The sequence below is a fragment of the Sturnira hondurensis genome, unplaced genomic scaffold, assembly GCF_014824575.4.
Source record: "Sturnira hondurensis isolate 20B ecotype Veracruz unplaced genomic scaffold, ASM1482457v3 Scaffold0005220, whole genome shotgun sequence".
NCBI lineage: Eukaryota > Metazoa > Chordata > Mammalia > Chiroptera > Phyllostomidae > Sturnira > Sturnira hondurensis.
In genome coordinates, this window is record NW_028077851.1 from 216,553 (window position 1) to 238,482 (window position 21,930).

At 39.2% G+C, this 21,930-nt stretch overlaps 1 protein-coding gene and 1 pseudogene across 5 annotated transcripts in view; both read left to right on the forward strand.

Annotated features, from left to right (window-relative positions):
* Nucleotides 1-20,155, forward strand: part of KLHL15 (kelch like family member 15) — a 36,621-nt gene extending 16,466 nt beyond the window's left edge. For all 5 annotated transcript variants that reach the window (XM_037046216.1, XM_037046215.1, XM_037046213.1 and 2 more), the window contains one exon: nucleotides 15,468-20,155. In XM_037046216.1, the coding sequence (XP_036902111.1) occupies nucleotides 15,468-16,577 (1,110 nt within the window). In that variant the 3' untranslated portion in view covers nucleotides 16,578-20,155. The remainder of the gene's footprint in view (nucleotides 1-15,467) is intronic.
* On the forward strand, nucleotides 972-6,704 carry LOC118987254 (histone-lysine N-methyltransferase EZH2-like; annotated as a pseudogene).
* Nucleotides 20,156-21,930: the final 1,775 nt, after the last annotated feature.

A 21,930-nucleotide genomic window follows, 5' to 3' on the forward strand; every position in this document is an offset into this window, starting at 1 on the left:
GTAGGGAGTTTTGATTTGTGGTTTTATGCTGGTTGGTGAAACTTAGGAAAATGTAATACTGGTATGTGTCTTTCTTTTAGGTTTAATTTTTTTAAAGGTTTGTATTGTAAGAGGTTTTTTTAAACTATATTTAATTGATCATGCTATTACAGTTGTCCCAGTTTTTCCCCCTTTGTTCCCCTCTGCCCGATACCCTCATTTCCTCCAGCAGTCCCCTCTTAGTTCATGTCCATGGGTCATGCATATAAGTTCTTCAGCTTCTCCATTTTTTATACTGTTCTTAACATTCTCCTATTTTGTACCTGCCATTTTATACTCCTTAATCCCTTCACCTTTTCCCCCTTCCCCCTCCCAACTGATAACCCTCCAAATGATCCCATATCTATGCTCCTGTTCCTGTTCTACTTGCTCAGTTAGGCTTTTTTTAGATTCAGTTGTCGATAGTTGTGAATTTGTTATATTTTTAATGTTCGTAGCTTTGATCATCTTCTTTTTCTTAATTAAGTCCCTTTAACATTTCATGTAATAATGGCTTGGTGATGATCAACTCCATTAGTTTTACCTTGTCTGGGAAACACTTCATCTGCCCTTCCATTCTAAGTGATAGCTTTAGAATGGATAGAGTCATCTGGGTTGTAGGTCCTTGCTTTTTATCACTTGAATACTTCTTGCCAGTCCCTACAAGCCTGCAAAGTTTCCTTTAAGAACTCAGCTGGAATCTTACGGAAAGTCTTCTGTAGGTAACTCTCTAGTTTTCCCTTGCTTCTTTTGAGATTCTTTATCTTTAACTCTGGCATTTTAATTACGGTGTGTCTTGCTGTGGGCCTCTGTGTCAAATCTTGTTTGGTACTCTGTGCTCCCTGGACTTTTATGTCTGTTTCTTTCACCAAATTAGGGAAGGTTTTTTTTCCATTACTTTTTGAAATGAGTTTTCCATTTCTTGCTCTTTGTCTTCTCTTTCTTGCACCCCGATGGTTCAGATGTTGGTATGTTTGAAGATGTCCCTGAGGCTCCTTATCCTCTTGGGTTGGTTTGTTGTGGTTTTTTTTTTTGTTATTGTTGTTGTTTTTCGTTTTGTTTTGAGATTTTATTTATTCGTAGAGAGGGGAAGGGAAGAGGAAAGTAAGGGAGACAAACATCAGTGTTTAAGAGCTACATTAATTGGCTGCCTCCCACATGCCCCCAATTGGGGATCTGGCCTGCCCGCAATGCAGGCATGTGCCTTGACTGGGAATCGAACCAGCGACCTTTCGATTTGCAGGTTGGTGGTCAGTCTAGTGAGCTACACCAGCCAAAACTTTTTTTTTCTAATTCTTTTATCTTGCTGTTCTGATTGAATGTTTTTTCTTCCTCATGTTCCAAGTCATTGATTTGATTCTCAGCTTCATTCCCTCCACTGTTGGTTCCTGTAGATTTTTATTTCACTTAATGTAACCTTCATTTCTGCCTGCGTCTTTTTTATGCTGTTGAAGTACCCGATGAGTTCTTTGAGCATCTTGATCACCAGTGTTTTGAACTCTGCCTCTGATAGGTTGGTTATTTCCGTTTTGTTTAGTTATTTTTCTGGAGTTTTGTTCTGTTCTTTCATTTGAGCCGTATTTCTTCATCTCCTCATTTTGGCAGCCTCCCTGTGTTTGTTTCTGTGTATTAGGTAGAGCTGCTTTGACTCCCTGTCTTAGTTGTATGGCCTGTTGTAGAAAAGTGTTACCTGTAAGTTGTAGAGGGCAGAGCCTTAGGTAATCGCCAGGGTGGGGCAACCTGTGTCACTGCTTTGTGGCTCAGCAGGGTGGAGGGCTCAGAGAGGGGACGATGCTGCTGCCTGGCCTCTGGAGGTTTCCCCAGGAGGAAGCTCTCTCCCGGCACTTGCCCTGTTGCCAGTCACTTCAATTTCCCCCTGTATGCCACTTGTGCCCTTCCAGCTGTTTCCCTGGTGTTGAATCCCAGAGTTGTTCAGCATAAGTTCTAAGTCAGTTTGGGGTTCTTTAAGAGGTATTTTCTGAGAATCTGCAGTTTCTTCAGCTGTCCCAACCCCCACTGATTTTTATAGCCAGAAATTATTAGACTTACCTTCCTGGTGCTGGAACCCTGAACGGGGTAGTCTGGTCTGGAGCTGGTATCCCTCACTCCTGAGGTATACCTCCCAATATTTATTGACCACACATGGATGTGGCACCACCCATTCTGTGTCTCCATGCCTCTCCACACATCTCCGCATCTCTGTCCCTCCTACCTGTCTGGATGAATGTGGCTTCTTTATTTTTTGAGGACTCGATTTATTTTTCAGTTTTAGAGAGACGGGAAAGAGAGGGAGCAAAACATTTATTGGTTGCTTCCCTGCACACCCCCAACTGGGGACCTGGCCCACAACTCAGGCATGCGCCCTGACTAGGACTTAAAACTGTGACCCTTTGGTTTGCAGGCCAGCACTCAGTCCACTGAGCCACAGTGGCCAGGGCTGAATGTGGCTTTTTAAAATCCTTGGTCGTAGGACTTCTATGCAGCTTGATTTTCTGACAATTTTATTTTTTTGGGATGATAATTGTTTTGTAGTCTAGCTGTAATTTTTGTTATAGTTGTGTGAGGAGGCTAGGTGTGTTTATCTGTGCCTCCATCTTGCTTAGAAGTCAAGAGTTATTGTGATTAATTTTATCTATAGTGGATTCCCAGAGTTCAGCCTGGCTGGTGTGGCTCTGGATTGAGTGATGGCCTGTGAAGCAAAGGGTTGCTGGTTCAATTCCCAGTCATGGCTTATGCCTGGGTTGCAGGCTGGGTCCCTGGTGTGGGGTATGTGAGAAGCAACCACAGATTGATGTTTTTCTCCCTCTCTTTCTCCTTCCCTTCCCCTCTCTCTAAAAAGAAATAAAATCTTACAAAAATAAAACCAGACTTCAATTTTAGTTTTTAGGCAAACGTCTGTGGCGTATATTTTTGCTAGTTCCAATGGTCTTTGCCTCTGTTAACAGAGGTAAGCCTCAACATTTGTCATTCTGAATTTCATTGGTCTGGAGATACAGTTTAAGTTTGGCCCTCTTTGGTCTTGGTTTTTAAAAAGACAGTTTTATGAAAAAATTTTTGTGAAGTAAATGTTTATTTGGCAAAATGCATAATATACTTTTTTGTACAGAGAACATCTTTTTAGCAAAACTTAACTTATTCATTAAAATAGCCATATATTGATTTTTAGTACAGTGACATTTTAATAGTTTTGAACCCAGGGCATTTTCAGTATCATAAATATGCATAAGGTAAGAGTCAAGGTACCACTGATCTTCTTAGAAATTGTATTAATCATAATCATAATGTCTTTCAGATTTTTAAAAGGAAAGAATCTATTCTAAATCCTGAAAAGGTAAAAACAACACATTTATTTAGCTTGTGTTTAGGATTTTACAGTTGATTTTTCGTCGACTTGTATTCTGCTTACTTACAAATAATTTGCTTTATAATATCTAGCTCATGGTATTCAGAACCCCCATGTGATTTCCTTCCCTAATTTGTTAAATGTAATTCACCATATCCCCCCACAATTGGATTTATGTAACTTTTTAAAAGAAGATTGTTTTTAATTTATTTTTTAGAGAGAGGGGAAGGGAAGGAGAAAGAGAGGGAGAGAAACATTAATGTGTGTTTGCCTCTCGCGTGCCCCCCACTGGGAACCTGTCCCACAACCCATGAATGTGCCCTGACCAGGAATCAAACTGGTGATCTTTTGGCTTGCAGGTTGGGACCCAGTCCACTGAGCCACACCAGGCAGGGCAGATTTATGTAACTTTTAAAGAGCAAAGCTAATGTTTTATTGAGAAAAGAATGTTAATTCTCTTTCACTGGGACTATATTGGGACTTAACAAATTGTATGCATTTTATAAAAGTTTATTGTTTTATGAATATTTAAGACTGAGCTAATTTTGATAGTCTGCTAAAAAAAAAGATGTTACTCTATTACCAGTGAAAATTAATCCTAGGATCAGAATTAAAATTAATGCTTCAGAAAAGCTTTCTAACACCTAGGAAAATATCTTTTACTAAAGGAGCAAAATTTGTGGACTTCAGCGCTACATTTTAAAATGGGAATCATGTGTCTTAGACTCATATTGAAACAGAATTCAAGGATTACAAATTAAGCATTCAAGAATATCTTGAATACCTTACTAGGAACATATTAGCTCTCAGAACTGGTCTTTACAAAACACTGATAATCTTCCAAATATTTTCTCTATTATTAGTGTTGATTTATATACCATTAACTGGACTGTGACCCATAAGGAAATTTATTGTTCTTAATATAATTCATGCTTGGGTGATTCGATATTCTGGTTCATTGGAACACAGTCCACTAGATAATGAAATTCACTGGGCAAGGGATAGATACATCTATGTAAAGTGTAGGTGCTGTATGCCCTCTAGAATTCCTCCAGTTACGCATTGTAATATGTTTTGACTAATCTGTCACTTGACTGATCCAAAATGTCTGTCTAGTGACCAAACCATTAACTGTGGTGTTACCACAGCTTAGCCAAAAATTCCAAAAAGTTTATTTCTAATGACTTCTGTTACAGCCTGACAAATTTAAAGGCAAACCATAACTTTCCCTCAAACCTTCACAGTTTGAGAACAGAAACATACACAGTGCTGTGTTTGACAGTAAAATATTTTTAAAGACATAACTTGGAGTTCAAATGTGAAATTTGATTAGAATTTCTAATAAGCTTGAGTTGTTTTTGAAAAGTTTAAAATTCCTCACAGGGTGCTCAGTCTGGGAGTGTCTGACACCGGAGCCCCGGCGGCTGCGGCAGTGCATGGGTGTGGTGCGGGAGGGGCTGGGGTGTAGAGAGAGCGGGGTAGAGAGTGTGGGTTTATAAGGGCTGAAATCTTTGTGGACTTGGTGGATGCTTTTGGTCAGTACAAGAATGATGATGACGACGACGACAGAGTTGAGCCTGAAGAGAGAACAGATCTGGTGGAGGACCGAGATGATAAAGAAAGCCGCCCAGCTTGGAAGTTTCCTGCTGACAAAATATTTGAAGCCATTTCCTCAATGTTTCCATACAATAGCACAGCAGAAGAACTAAAGGAAAAATGTAAAGAACTCACCAAGCAGCAGCTCCCAGGGGCACTTCCTCCCGAATATACCCTGAACATACATGGACCAAATGCTAAATCTGTTCAATGTGTTTGGAGGGATCAGAGCCTGCATTCATCTCCCATGCTCTTCTGTAGGTGATGTTTCGAGTGTTCTTTGCTTCCTAAACCCTTTTCATGCAACGGGCAACACTTACAAGCAGAATACAGAAATGATTGTGGACAACAAACCTGGTGGACCAGTGCTAACAGCATTCGGAGGGAGCAGAGGAGTTCACTGCCACCCTCACTGCCTATCTCATCAAAATGTCAACCCCCCAAGCTCCCGGGAGGCCATGGAGCAGGGTGGCTTCCAAACAGCAGCAGCAAGCCCAGCACCCCCCACCATCAATGTGCTGGAGTCAAAGGACATGGACAGGACAGGTCCAGGGAAGCCGGGCCAAAACAGGTGGTGAGAACAATGAAGAGAAAAAAGACAAGACGAAACTTCCAGCTCCTCCGAAGCAAAATCTCAGTGTCAAATGCCAATAAAGATAAAGTCAAACAGCGAGCATGTTCCCCCACCTGTCACCACCAGAACGTGTAGTGGAGGGGCTGAGGCCTTCGTGTTCCTCGTCCTCATCGGCACCTACTACATCTGCACCATTGCCAGGTTAATCGGTACCAAAACATGTAGGTAGGTATATGAGTTTCGAGTCAAGAGAGTCCAGTATCATAGCTACAGCTCCCACCGAGGATGTCAACACTCCAAGAAGAGAAAACAGAGGTTGTGGGCTACACACTGCAGAAAGACACAGCTGAAGAACGATTGCTCTTCTAACCACATTTATGAGTACCAACCCTGTGACCATCCACGGCAGCCTTGTGACAGTTCATGCCTTAGCATGCTAGCGAAGAATTTTTGTGAAGTTTTGTCAGTGTAGTTCAGAATGTCAGAACCGCTTTCCTGGCTGCTGCTGGAAAGTGCAGTGCAGCCCCGGGCAGTGCCCATGCTACCTGGCCATCCCAGAGTGTGACCCCGACCTGAGTCTCTGATGTGTGGAGCTGCTGACCACTGGGACAGCAAGAACATCCTGCGAGAACTGCAGCATCCAGCGGGGCTCCAAGAAGCATTTATTGCTGGCACCATCTGATATGGCATTCTGTGGCATTTTCATCAAAGATTCTGCACAGAAACATGAATTCACCTCAGAGTACTCTGGAGAGGGAATTTCTCAAGACGAAGCTGACCAGAAGAGGGAAAATGTTTGATAAATACATGTGCAGCCTTCTCTATTGATTTTGTGGTGGACATAAGCCACTAGGGTAACAAAATTTGTTTTGCAGATCAGTCAGTCCAAACTGCTATGCAAACGTCGTTAAGGGGGCATTCACAGGATAGGGATGCTGGTGTCGAGAGCCATCCGGACTGCTGAAGAGCTGCCTTTTGATCACAGACATAGCCAGGCCAATGCCCTGACATACCTGGGCAGAGAACGAGACATGAAGATCCCTTGACATCTGCTACCTGTTCCCCTGTCGTCCTCTGGAACAGTTGCCTTAGCTTAAGGAACCTCCAGTACTGTGGGCAATTTAGAAAAAGAAATTGCAGTTTGAAATCCTGAATTTGCAAAGTAATGGAAGAACAATATATAGTAATGAGTTTAAAAATCAACTTTTTATTGCCTTCTCACCAGCTACAAAGTGTTTTGTACCAGTGAATTTTTGCAATGATGCAGTATGGTACATTTTTCAATTTTGACTAAAGAATACTTGAACTTTAAAAGAATGAAATTTCTCATGTATTTAATAGTACTTATACATCTATAAACTTGAAATTGCTTAACAGACAGCTCACTTGTCCCTAGGAGTGAAGGCCCAGAGATTAGCGGTTTTCTGTTGGAAGCGGGTCAGTGGGTTAACCATACTTTCTCAGTTAATGTCATTTTCTGCATCAGTCTTTTTGCAGACCCGGACCCAGCCCCATGGACTTGGATGATTGTTATTAACTGTGTGCAGTTCTTTAAAATAATCACCCAAGGTGGTTTTTTTCCTTTTCAGGTCTCCTGCCTTTCTTGTATAAATGTGGAGTGCTCTTATTCTACCTTTGACTTGCATTACTCCAGGTTCACAGGTTCCTGAAGAGTGCTGGCAATCTAGTGTGTTGACTGCTGCCAGATTCTCTGGGAAAGAGATGGTCTCAGTGTATTAAGCAAGCAGAACCTATTGAAAATGGGAGTTTAAAAATTAATCATACCTGCCCTGGCTGGCGTAGCTCAGTGGATTGAGCGCGGGCCTGTGAACCAGACGATCGTGGTTCAATTCCCAGTCAGGGCACATGCCTGGGGTTGCAAACCGGTTCCTTGCAGGCTAACTACCAGCAGGGGATGAACAAAAGGCAACCATACATTGATGTTTCTCTCCCTCTCTCCTTCCCCTCTAAAAATAAATAAATAAAATCTTAAAAAAAATAATAATCATACCTGATTATTTGTCCTCTAACTAAAAGGGAGATGAAAACAAAAGCACAGAATTGGAAATTAACTATGGAGTAAAAGGAAAGGAAGACATGGAATGGGAATAGGCATATTGACTTTTAAAATGAGAAAACCTTTTAAGTAAATTGGACAAAAAATAGAAACCAAATGACAAGTAGAAATCAAGCCCTGCCTGGCATGGCTTAGTGGACTAAGCACTGGCCTGGGGACCGGAAAGTTGCCATTTTGATTTCCCATCAGGGCACATGCCTGAGTTGTGGACCAGACCTCCAGTGGGGGACATGCAAGAGGCAACCAATCAGTGTTTCTCTCACACACTGGTGTTTCTCTCTCTTCCTCCTCCCTCTATAAAAATAAATAACTTTTTTTTTAATCGGAATGGATCAGATAAGTCAGAAAAATGGCTGGAGAAAAGGTTAGGAGCAGGAAAGAAGGCAAAATATTAAGATTGTAGGCTTTTAACATTTTAATTCTCAAGTTTAAAATTTACCCAATGTTACATATGTCATAGGTAAACCTCGGTCATTTAGAAGTTAGTTGGGTATAACTTGGGAGGAAAAAATTCCTCCTAAGTTATAAATTCTAAAACTTAGTTGTACTATATAAATATTAGTGTAATCAGATAATAAGGTGGTCTTAAGTGTCTTTAAAAATTACATTATTTTCTACCTTTTAGGATTGTGCACTTTTAATTTTCAGTGGTGCTATATTACTGTTGCTCCGAAATTGGAAGGAAATTAGAATTTTCAAGCACATTTATTTTTTTATCTTTCTTTTTTTAAGTATACTTTATTGATTATGCTATTATAATTGTCCCCCTTTTTCCCCTTTATTCCCCTCTGCCCTGCACCGCCCCCACCAGTATTTCTCCCCTTAGTTCATGTCCGTGGGTTGTACCTGTAAGTTCTTTGGCTTCTCTATTTCCTGTATTCTTAACCTCCCTGTCTATTTTGTCGCTACCATTTATGTTTCTTATTCCCTGTACCTTTTCCCCCATTCTCCACCTCCCTTCCCAGTGACAACCCTCATCATTTCTGTGATTCTGTTCCTGTTCTAGTTGGAACAGGTAGTAAGCTGTGTAGAAATGCCTGTTTTACTTATATTGCCAGTTCTATTTAAATTCTCTCAAAATTAAGAGTGCATGAAGAAATTACCTTTAAAGGTTAAAAATTTTTTTAAAATAGTTTATTTATTTATTTTAGAGAGGAAGGGAAGGAGAGAAAGAGAGAAATATCAGTGTATGGTTGCCTCTTGTGAGTCCCCTGCTGGGAACTTGCCTGCAACCCAGGCATGTGCCCCAACTGGGAATCGAACCACGATTGTGTGGTTCGCAAGCCCGTGCTCAATCCACTGAGCTACACCAGCCAAGGTTAAAGGTTAAAATTTTAATAAATGGATTATATAACTTTAAAAATAATTCTCACCTGAGGTTATGTTTATTGATTTAGAGAGGAAGAAGGGAGGAAGAAAGACACTGATGTGAGTGAAAAACATTGGTTGGTTGCCTCTCATAAGTTCCCAACCAGGGATCAAACCCGTAACCTTAGGTATGTGCCCTGACCAGGGATCGAATCTGCCACCTTTTGATGTACAGGATGACAGTCAACCAGCTGAACCACCTGGCCAGGGCTGGGTTATGTAACATTTTGCCAGTGAAGGGAGAAACATGGAATTTTTGCTCAATGGTAATGGCTAGCTATTATTTCTTTGACTTAGTGTGTATTTATAGGACCTACATTCAAGATTAATAGTTTCTCACATTTTGTCTTTAACTACATGCATAGGTACATGTACACAATTACACTAGACTAAAAGATTAAAGGAGGAAATGGCCAATTTAAAATTTTCAGATCACTGTTTTTAAGAGGTAATATGTGCTTTTATTTTGTTTTCAGGGTAAGATAAAATACAATTTTAAGGTATCAAAGCAAGAAGAGTGATGAATATAGGCTTTCTAAGTTTTAAACAAGACAGCTTTTTTAATGGCATGAAAGGATAAGAAAGGTAGTTCAGAACACGAAATAAATGTTATTCTTTCCACATCTTTTGAGAGCACCTGATACACAGATAGTTTAACTGTTACATGAGTGAATGGTGGCAGAAATGCTTCCTCTATGAAAAGGTGAGCCACACATTTCTGTTTGGATAACTCTGTTTATTAATGCATTTTAAATTATTTTATTCACACACAGGTTTTCAGCCCTCTGCCTTTTGTTTTGAAGCAGAGTATATTTGTAATTACTTTGTGCAAAATTATCAGAGAAGTATTAGTTCTATGTTTCTATAATGAAAGAAGTTACGCTTTTTGATATTACATGGTTTTAGAGGACATTTGCCATAATACCTAGTTGTGGTAAAAGGGCAAGGTAGATGTCGAACTTCTGGCCTTGGCAGGGAGAAGTAGGAGCTGAATTTTTTTGGTTAGAAGATATTTCATGTTATAACTGGTTATCTCAAATTGCACAACTTCCACTGTCAGGAGCTTAGAGGTAGAACAGACTGGATACAGATATGTAGCTTTGATTTGAACTTTAAGATGGAGTTGAAGTGAATCTTGGAAACCCTTTGGAACCCAAGTTCCCAAGGAGTAAGTCGCATGAATGGAGAAGAGGACAAAGGGGCCAGAAGATTGGGTGTAAAATGAAAGACAAGCAAGTGACTTTAAGAAGCAGTTAAACTGGCCCAGTTTGATGTGATCTGCAAGAGCCTGGGGTTGGAAGAGGGAAGGTTGTTACAGGCCATCCTCCTAGACCTTGTGTGACACTGGAATCCCTCCCCAGTGCTCCTGATAGGTGGTCACACTTGGACTACCTCCAGTGGCAGGGTGTTCACTGACTCCAGAGGTAGACAGTTCCTGACTTGGGAAAATAGGTACCCATACTTTTTTTTTTTTTTTACTGTAGTCCCTGTAAAAAAGCTAAATACAGACAGAAGCTCATTGATACATGTTGAACAGGTATACATGCTTTTTCCCTGCATATACTAGTGACTGTAAACAGTTTGTTTTTATTTTTTGAGAATATTCTATATACTTTTCTGTTTTTGTCATTTCAAATTTTGAATGTCTGTGTTAGTGCATATAGATTAACCATTTTTTATATTTTATTGATTATGCTATTACAGTTGTCCCATTTTTCCCCTTCACTCCCCTCTGCACTGCACACCCCCTCCCACCCACATTCCCTCCCCTTTAGTTCATGTCTATGGGTCATACATGTAAGTTCTTTGGCTTCTACATTTCCCATGCTATTCTCACCCTCCCCCTGTTTTTTACCTACCATCTATGCTACTTAATCTCAGTATCTTTTTTCCTCTCTTTCCCCCTCCCCACTCCCCTGTTGAAAACCCTCCATGTGATCTTCATTTCTGTGGTTCTGTTCCTGTTCTAGTTGTTTGCTTAGGTTGCTTTTGTTTTTGTTTTAGGTGTGGCTGTTAATAACTGAGTTTGCTGTCATTTTACTGTTCATATTTTTATTCTTTTTCTTAGATAAGTCCATTTAACATTTCATATAATAAGAGCTTGGTGGTGATGACTCCTTTAACTTGACCTTATCTGAAGAAGCACTTTATCTGCCCTTCCATTCTAAATGAAAGCTTTGCAGGATAGAGCAATCTTGGATGGAGGTCCTTGCCTTTCATGACTTGGAATACTTCTTTTCAGCCCCTTCTTGCCTGTAAGGTCTCTTTTGAAAAATCCGCTGACAGTCTGATGGGCACTCCTTTGTAGGTGACTGTCCCCTTACCTCTTGCTGCTTCTAGAATTCTCTCCTTCATTTTAATCTTGGCTAATTATGATGTGCCTTGGTGTGTTCCTTCTTGGGTCCAACTTCTTTGGCACTCTGTGAGCTTCCTGGATTTCCTGGAAGTTTATTTCCTTTGCCAGATTGGGGAAGTTCTCCTTCATTATTTGTTTAAATAACTTTCCCCCTTGTTTCTCTTCCTCTTCTCCTTCTGGCACCCCTATAATTTGGATGTTGGAACATTTAAAGATGTCCTGGAGGTTCCTAAGCCTCTCCTCATTTTTTGAATTCTTATTTCTTCACTTTTTTGTGGTTGGATGTTTCTTTCTTCTGGTTCACAGCATTGTTTTGAGTCCCAGTTTCCTTCCCATCACTAATGGTTCCCCGTACATTTTCCTTTATTTCACTTAACAGAGCCTTCATTTTTTCATCTAATTTGTGACCAAACGTAACCAATTCTGTGAGCATCCTGATTACCAATGTTTTGAACTGTATATCTGATATGTTGGCTATCTCTTTGTCATTTAGTTGTATTTCTTCTGGAGCTTTGATCTGTTCTTTCATTTTGACCATTTTTTGGTCTTGAGCACCTGCTGCATACTGAGGGGCAGAGCCTTAGGTGTTCATCACGGCAGGGCAACCCACATTGCTGTGCTGTGACACTGTATGTGGGGGTGGGGTCTGAGAGGGGACAATGCCGCTTGCTCTGTTCTCTGCCAGATTTCAGTCACTTCCCCTTCTACCCACAAGCAAAGTGGGCCCTTCTGGTGCTGGTTCCTGGGTGGGTGGGCTTGTGTACATTCTAAGACCCCGTGAGTCTCTCCAACGAACTCGCCTGTGAGGCTAGGAGTTTCTCCCACTACTGCGTCAACCCCTGCCAGTGTTTTCAGTCAGTGGTTTGAGGCTTCATTTCTCTGCGCTGGAGCCCTGGTCTGTATGGTCTGTCTCACTCCCCAGTTGTTCCTCCTGGTTTATCTGCACAAAAATGTGGAACCACCTGCTCCACCAGCTGCTGCCTCCTGGGTCCACCAGCTAACACCTTGCTGTGAGTCCTCTCTGACTGGCTGCCTGTCTCTGCCCCTCCTACCAGTCTGGATGATGTGTCTTTAATTCCTTGGTTGTCGAACTTTCATACAGTTCTGTTTTCTGTCAGGTCTGGTTGGTTTTTGTTTTTAAATCGTTGTCCCTCTTTTGGTTTTGCAGGGAGGCACAGTATGTCTTCCTATGCCTCCCTCTTGGGTTAACCATTCTTTTTAATGGCTACTGCATGTGGTCTATATCAGTTCATGCAACCGATGCCTTACTGATATTTGAGTTGTTCCCAGTTTTCGTGCTCTTACAGATAATAGTGCGGTGAACATCCATTATCTTCTTGACAGTTCTAATTACAAAGCTTTTTTTTTGTATTGTCCTAAAATCTTTCTTCCAACTTCTACTTAATTGTTTCTAAAACAGTTGCCATCTTCTTGAGACATGGTCTGTTTTGCCCATGTCTGAAGTGTAGTGATGGAGCTGAACACTGTCTTAGTTGTGGTTTTACCCTAATAGAGAGTGTGGGGTTGTCTACTCTTTTAATTCCATCATGACTTTATTAACTCTTAAAGCTATCATATCACACACTATTAGTTCATGTTGAGGACAGAGTCAGTTAAAAGTTTATGTTTGTAGTTTGTGGATCCCTGGAGTATCTGATAAAAGCTGTGGACTTTTTGTCACCACTTCATTCTACCCCTCAAATGCATTCACATAATTATTTCTGTACTTTACATGATTCATGGGTCTTCAGTGTTTCCCATTTCTTTATGATTAGATTTTGTTGATTACTTTGCTGAAGTCATAGGTTCTCTCATTCTCTGTGTGTGCTGTTACATAGTGAGAAATTTAATCGGAAATGGTCAGGCTTGGAATTGCCTGGTGAGTGTGTGCTATCTGCTAGTGTGTAGCAATTTCTTATTTGCAAGTGCTAACTAATTTTTTAAACAATCCAGGATCAGCCTTAAGCTAACCAGTCTGTAGTTGAGGAATCTGTCTGGTTTCTAGTCCTCGCCCATTCTTTATGATTCTGCACAGATTACGGACAGCAATTAAGCAGCCTTATCTGTGGAGCCTCTCAGGATTCCGGGATGTGATTTGTGAGATCAAATGACTTGAACTCAGGATATCTAGCTGTTCTTTCTTTTTTTTTTTTCTCAGCCATCTTGGATTTAAGTTTCTTCTTAGTCACTGTATTTGATCTTCAGATTGGGAAGAATAAAACATTCTCAGCTGAGAATGGAAATAAAATAGGAGTAAGGCTGTTTGTCTTTGTTAATATTACATTAACCACCCCATCCAGGGGAGACTTCACTTTTTCCTCTACCTCTTTTTACTTTAACCTCTAAAATGCTGTCTATTCAGTATCCGGTACTTTGTAAAGTCACAGTTCATTCAGAGGTTTTAGCCTTGTTCACAATATTCTTAGAACTCCATTCCACTAATACTTGTTTTATGTGCCTGCTTTTTTTTTTCACCATCTGTTTTAAGTGTTTTTTTTAACATCTAAATTCCAGAAAGCTCTCTGTGCAGCACATCAGATTTTTTAGACACTTTCCCTTCTCTTCCCCTCATCAGTATGTTTTACAATTATGCAGTCAGCAGTGCTTTTGAGAGCCTTCACATAGTTTCTGATTTTGGAATTGATCCTAATTTTCCTTTGAAAAACTTGAAATCTGCCTATCCAATATGTGCATCATTTTACTTCCTTCCTTTCTTGATCTCCAAGCAACACGGCTGCTTTCTCTAAAGCTTCCTTCTACTTGTAATGTTATTAATCAGGTTTTTTTTAAGATTTTTATTTTTTAGAGAGAGGGGAAGGGAGAGAGACAGAGAGGGAGAAAAACATTGATGGTTGCCTCTTGCCTGCCCCCAACCAGGGACCTGGCCTGCAACCCAGGCACATGCCCTGACTGGGAATTGAACTGGCGACCTGTTGTTTGCAGGCCTGTGCTCAATCCACTGAGCCACACCAGGCAGGGCAGGATATACGTTTAAAATGGCAAGTTCTGGGTGCTCTCCCTCTCAGGAGCATGCCTCTCACCTTTTCCTTCTCTCCTTCCTCTCCCCAAGCGTCTTAGCTTTGTCTTTCTCTTTCCTGAGCTCCAAGATCCCTTCTTTTGCCTCTGTAACTTGTTTCCTTGGGTCATTTTTTTCTACGGCTCACTTTCACTAGCTCTGTAACTTTCTAAACAAATGCTCTCTTAGAATTAGGAAAATAAATAAAATGGCAAGACTTTCTTCTTTTTATAAATATGATGCAGGTGGTTTTTTTTTTTTTTTTTTTTTTTTTTGCTTGTTCTTCAGTTTCTTACCTCTTTCACAGAGTACCCACTTGGTTGTTTTGGACCAGTTTGAAATGTTCTGTACCTAGTTCTACAACACTAGATACACAACACAGATGCACTGCACTGCTTCATGCCTGAAGTCAGCTGCCTCGTTTACTTATTGGTAAATGTGTGTGCTTTCATTTCCCCAAATATTTTGTAAGTTCTCTGAAGAAACAGACCATATCTCATGCTTATTTTTTACCTCCCTGTAGCATTAGCACAGTACTTAAGATCTGTGCTTCATAAGGTCTCAGTAATCACCTTAATTAGGTAGTTCTAGCTCTAGGAATAAAGTGAAAAAATTGACCTTTTCTTGTCAACTGAATTATTGCCATAGTAGTTGATGATACCAGACCAAGTCTTTATGTGAAAAACTTGAGAATTTTGTGTATATTTACATTTTTACTAACTCACTAACTTAATTCCCCAAATTATTTAGCTATGGTTGTGCTTACACTGTTCCTTGTGGTTAAGAAAACCATGGGCATGTTTTTCTCTACTGTGAAACCTCTGTTTGTTCTCCTAGCCACTACCAGGGCCTGACATAATAATAGGTGATTAATACATTTTGTTAGAGGAATTTAGCTTGTGCTCAGAAAGTAACTTGTTTACTGTAAATGTGCATAGTTTATTATAAATCTAGATTGCAAAAGGAAATGTGATAAAAGCCTTTTTGTGAGCTTAACAGGAAAAGCAATTCTAGTAAAGTCAGTCTAAAATTTTAACACTAACCATCTTAGTGGGCTTTGATGTTTTATTTGCCATTGATGTTCTTTATTTTAGTTAAATTCTTTTACTTTTTTCTTAGGTCAAGACATCAGAATTTTATAGATACTCTCGACAGCTGCGCTATGAAGTTGACCAAGCGTTGAATTACTTTCAGAACATTCACCAGCAGCCTTTGTTGGACATGAAATCAAGCCGCATCCGCTCTGCCAAACCTCAAACTACAGTATTCCGAGGAATGATTGGACATAGCATGGTTAACAGTAAAATACTTCTCTTGAAGAAACCAAGAGTTTGGTGGGAACTAGAGGGCCCCCAAGTACCTCTGCGGCCGGACTGCCTTGCTATTGTCAATAACTTTGTGTTCTTGTTGGGTGGTGAAGAATTGGGCCCAGATGGCGAATTCCATGCCTCTTCCAAAGTGTTCAGATATGACCCGAGACACAACTCTTGGCTCCGGATGGCAGATATGTCTGTACCACGTTCAGAATTTGCAGTTGGTGTTATTGGGAAGTTTATTTACGCTGTAGCAGGCAGAACCAGAGATGAGACTTTCTATTCAACAGAGAGATATGATATCACCAATGATAAATGGGAATTCGTGGATCCTTATCCAGTTAACAAATACGGACATGAGGGGACAGTGCTCAATAACAAGTTGTATATCACTGGTGGAATCACCTCATCATCCACCTCCAAACAAGTGTGCGTTTTTGACCCCAGTAAAGAAGGGACCATAGAGCAACGGACCAGAAGAACCCAAGTTGTTACCAACTGCTGGGAGAATAAGAGCAAAATGAATTACGCAAGATGCTTTCACAAGATGATTTCTTACAATGGCAAGCTTTACGTCTTCGGTGGTGTCTGTGTGATCTTAAGGGCCTCTTTTGAATCTCAGGGCTGCCCTTCCACAGAAGTGTACAACCCAGAGACTGATCAGTGGACCATCTTGGCATCCATGCCGATTGGTAGAAGTGGCCATGGAGTGACTGTGCTGGACAAACAAATAATGGTTCTTGGAGGCCTTTGCTACAACGGTCATTACAGCGATTCCATTCTCACTTTTGATCCAGAAGAAAACAAGTGGAAGGAAGATGAGTACCCGCGGATGCCCTGCAAGCTGGATGGTTTACAAGTATGCAACCTGCATTTTCCAGAATATATACTGGACGAGGTCAGACGCTGCAACTAATGACATCTTTCTTGCTTCAAAGCCAAACAAAAGAATTTGTTTGTGACAGAGTAGTTAATTAACAGCATAAAGAAAAACCTCACCAGTTTTACTATCAAAGCCATTGGTCTAATAGTGTAAAAAATTTTCATTCTGTGCTAGCATACTTTGTTTTCTTTTTAGTGGCCTCAAACTCATGCAATAAGTTAGTTCTAAGCACTAGCTCTTGAAACTACTTCCTGAAGCAGTTTGACAGAATGATCCACTTATCCGGGAAGCTGACTGTATGCTTTAAACATTTCTCTCAGATGTCAGTGTAGGAGTCATGCATCTTCTAAGAGAAGACCTGATAAGTGTCACTTGATGTAATTTCAGTTCCTATCTCAATCTGAAATCTTTCTGAACATTTATTTCAGTCCGTTAGACCTTTTGGTTTTATTGTTTAAGTTGAAAACTCTTGCCCTTTTTGCATGGCTTTTTGCTGAAAATGCAAAAATATAAACTATTTTCTACAAAGTTAACTTTTTATATTCAAAACACTATTTCTAAGCTGCCTTCTCTTACCTGCATTGTGTTAGTGAAAGCGTATCCCTATGTGCACACATCTTATGAATATATAAGGCACATCCTCTTTTATGCGTGGTTAGGATTCTATATTTTTAAGCTAGTGCACTTGCACACACGGTTTGCCATACTTGTTGACTTTTAGATGTAATGTCTTTTCATGTATTAACATTTTTAGAAAGTTAAAATAACTGGAGTCCTCATTTGATGTCAAAGTAGCCTATCTTCAGTCCATACTGATTCAGTAATAGTTTGAACTCCTTATATTCCTGAAACATGTATGGACTTAGGACAACTAATATTTTATATTTTCCTTTCAAAAGTAAACGTTAGTGTTCTTTATCGATGTATGTCTTCTTTTTGAACATGTTTTTTCTTTGCAGTTTGTTTAACGTTACCCTGTTTTTAGTAAGAATTGGAGTGCTATATGACAAGCCCTGGCCCTGCAGCGTGCAAGCACTTTTTAAAGAGAATTTAGGTAATGCCAGACTGCTAAATAAAGGCCCCTTAAAAGTAAGTGCAACTTCCATTCTTTACATTTAATAAGGCTGCTGCATCTGTTACTGAATGGAAAGTAGCAACTTGTGGACAATTTGAGCTCAGTTTTGACTTAGAGGTAAGGACTAGAATTATAATCTGACTGGTCACATCTACTTGTTTATTTAGTACAAAAAAACTTAGCGGCGCTGGGGATGGAAGCCCTCAGCTTTGGTTTTATTTACTGAAAGCTACTAGCATGAAGGGCAGTAACCTCAAAGTTGAGAATGGAAGGAGAATAACTGTTTAAAAGCATTTGTGCTAAGTGTTTTAGGATTAGCCGCACCTTTCAACTCAAAGGAAAAGCATATATTGGACAAAGTTAATAGCAAGAATAACCGGGAAATGGCTCATTCAAATTGAGGCCATTTTTTCCTGAGTAGAGTCTATAGCTGATACAGACTAGATCCACACTGGCAAAACTTGCCAGATCTTAGGATATTGGTGCAATATTGCGATGCCTTCTGTATGGCTATTGTATAAGTTTTCTAGTTTCACTTTTTTTTTTTGCTGCTGCCACCACTGAACATAAGATAGAAGAGTGAAGTCATGGAAATGTGAAGACTTTTGGGCTTTTGGATTTTGGTGTTGTTTTTTTTTTTTTGCAATTAAATGAGACAACTATTAAAAAAAGACACCCTGGTTTTAAAACTCCAAAACTGGAGGCATTTGGGTTTAAGAAACAATCAGATACACAAGTAGTTTTTGAAAAAGAAAAACATTGCCATTGGTTTTAGAAGGCAAATCAGTGTTCTTTTGTATATGAGACTTAAATTTGTGTTAAATGATTCTGTCATTTACTTTTCTGTTTTTGATAATGAAACTCGATATCATTTCCCATGATCATGTGGGTAAATGTCTTTTTTTTTACATTTAAAAATCATTTCTAATCATTTTAGTTTTGAAAAGTAGACTTAACTGAGTCATTTGATTCTTTTTCTAATATGTTAGGTGGTTTAGCTTTTGTGTGTCTGCTGTCTTGCTCTCAAGAAAATGACTATAACGTCTTTATTATTTTCCTCGTTGTCTTTTGCTGGGAAAGACCGAGACAGGGTGCCCTTTGTCAGGCTTTTACACTCCAGTGGTGGTTCTCTTTAATTGCTTAGATATGACTTCATAGCCCTAGTTAAGGTAAGAAGATCTCGGCAGACAATTGAAATTCTTGGTCTTCCATTTTAAAGACAGAGGCCAAGGTCAAAATTCTTTTTTTTTTAGAAAAATTTGTGAAATGTTAACTTGAACTAGCTCTGGGTTCAGCTTCACACTTTATTCATGTCTGACCTGATGTGAGCTGTGATCAGTTTTGAGCTTTAAGTATAGTTGCTGTCGCTTGGGTTCTTTATGAATGTATGAGAAAATTCTTCTGTTTATATGTAGCGCTAATTTAGGTTCTTTTAAATCCATGATAACTTACATTCCCTTTTCAAGTTATGGTGTAATTGCTGAAAGAGATTTATTTTTGTTATACTAAACTATGGAAAATTTTTCATAGATTTTTTTTCAAGTTTATTTTTTGTGTGCTTCATTTGGAACCATTTTTGTTTATATACATTGTATGTGTTCAAGATAGTAGTTCTTAAAAATTCAGTAAGAGATTTGAAACCATTCAGCGCAACTGTTGTGTTAATTTTCATTTTACATTTTAAATGCCAGACTACAAAATCAGCCGATCTTTATTAGTTGCATCTTAATTAGAAATGTTTGTTCTCTCCATGTCTTTGACCTAAGTTTTGACTTTAATCTGCTTAAAGAAAATTCTTGCACTACAACCTTTTCATAAAACTCAAGATTGTCTCATTGAAGGTTTTGTATTGGAAGAAATACTACTGGTTTTTTAAAAGCAAAGCTTAAGTAATAGAATTATTAGCTTTTCTTGAGACGGCTTTCTCTGTGTCCTCATTACTCTGCTCTGTGTGTTACTATAATTTGTGAAATATTGACTGAGCCCTTCACTTACCTTTTCTAAAGCAGCACCTTTGGACACCTCATTCTGGGAAGCCTGCTCGAGTCATAGTAAAGGACACACATTTGTATGGGGAGAAGTGGTTAAAATGGAGAGTTTTGTCTTAATTACAAGAAACTAAGCTTTAAAATATTTTATAACAAATTATTTGAGCTGCATTATCTAAACATGTCAAACGTTCAGTGGGACTATTTTTATATATGTATATGTGGTTGTAGGTCATAACATTTCAGTTTATAATATAAATCGTTATTTCAGTTTATAAGCTATCTCTCAAAACAGACTAGCTCTTTTGAGAATACATAATTTAAAGTTTTAGATTGAAGTGAAACACAACATAGATCATAGTGAAATTAGATATAATTGAGGGCTATATAGCAGTGAAACTGCTAGTGCCATTTTTCTTGTTTGCCTATTATACATTTTTGATTTTTTTTTTGTACTCAGAACATTTTTAGGGATCATACATTTGTTCGATTGGATTAGAGTTGGTTTGGGAATAAATATCTTCTAAAAAAGAGATGTATCTTAAAAGCAAAAGTTCTGAAAAACTAGTTTATCAAGAGTTTATACAGCCAGATAGTCAGCAGACATAGACAGGCGCAGGTAAACACTGGGGGAAGTCCTGCCATTTCAGTACATCAGTACAGCTTCACAGTACGAGGAACACGGAGAGTCCCGTCAGCTTTATCTGTTCCCCCATAACGTTCTTGGATTTTCTTTTTTTTTTACATCTTTGGGAACAATTACATTAAAAACCTTATTAATCAGTATATGAGTAAGGATTAAGAGTTTGCTTTCAGAAGGAATGTTCCAGTGAGGTGATTGGAGAGGTTATTTTCTACCTAACTTGTATGTGCCCTACACCTCTTGGGCATACTTTGTTTATTAGAAAAATATTTTGACACTTAGGTACATTTTGGGCCGATAGTCAAATTAATCCTAGGGCCGGTTTAAAAATCTTAGAATAATTTAAGGTTTGCCTTTTATACCTGTTTTGAAAGCCTTTACATTTTTGTCAGGTAATTTTTCCCAAGCCGTGAATATAATCTATTCAAACATGTTTATGCTATCCATTCTGTTTTTAAATTGAAAAAAATGTTAAAAGTGTTTATGAAGAAAAGTTTAAATAAAATATTTTTCATCTTTAAAATATACTTCTTTATCTCTTATTATTTACTATCTTTATATAATCCATCAGTTTCAAAGTCACTCATGACTTGATTAGTAGTATCCATTCTGTTTTCCTTCAACGTGCCAACAAATGCCACAGAAATGTGATTTCCACTGATGCTTTCAGCCACAGATTGAAATGAAAATATTAAAGTGAAATTATTTACACTTACATGCAATGGAAATTTTATTAATGAAGCCAAGTAATTAAAGTTGTAACACAGAGTTTTGCAGAATGGAAATACAGAATTGAGAGAAAGCATTTACAAGCCTCAAACCCTAGTTTGGTAACTTGTAGATTTCCTTTAGCACTTGTGCTTCATTGTTCTTAAAGGCATATCTGAAACTAGGAAACGGACTAGAATCAGTCTGCTACACGGCAAGCACCTGGGTGCACACAGGCCTGTGCGCCAGCTCGTGCTTCCTTTAGAATGGAACTGAAAATTCTCAGCAGGATTCCCTGGATCCTGTCCTCAAGCCACCTTTCCATCCTCTCTCCCTCGGTCACTTCCTACTACTACATTCGGTTGTGATCATTGTGTGTTAATTTCCAGCCTTAAATTACTTGCCACCTTCCCCCTACCCTGCTTGCAAAATTCACTCCTTTTTTAAAGCCCAACTCAAACGTTCCCCTCCCCTCCTGCAACCTGTTCTCTCTCAGTGAATTAATTGCCTCTTCTGCATTTAGCACATTTGTAGTGCTTATTTCATTTTGCATAATAGTTGGGTATAATTCATTCTCCACAACTAGATCCTAGTTTTCTTGGATGAAAAAAACCTTCTTTTATTCCTTTTTGTACCCTTATATCTAGCATGATACTTTTCGTACACAATAGGCACTGAGTTCTACATGTTTTTTGCAGCGTGTGACAAATTCCATATGAGTTACAGACGTGCTGTAGGCATTTGGAAGAGGGAGATACTAGTTCCCCAGGGGTTTTGTCTCAGATTCCTTTTCTGTCTATTCCTTGCCCAGTCTCATCCACACCTGTGGCTTTCACCTATAACTTTTATTCTGAAAGCTGTCAAATCTGTATTTTTCAATGCAGAGAGTTCCAGCCATCTGAACATATTTCACATGTGTTAACAGAATTTCAAACAGTACAAGTGCAAACCTGAATACATTATCTCCTTCCC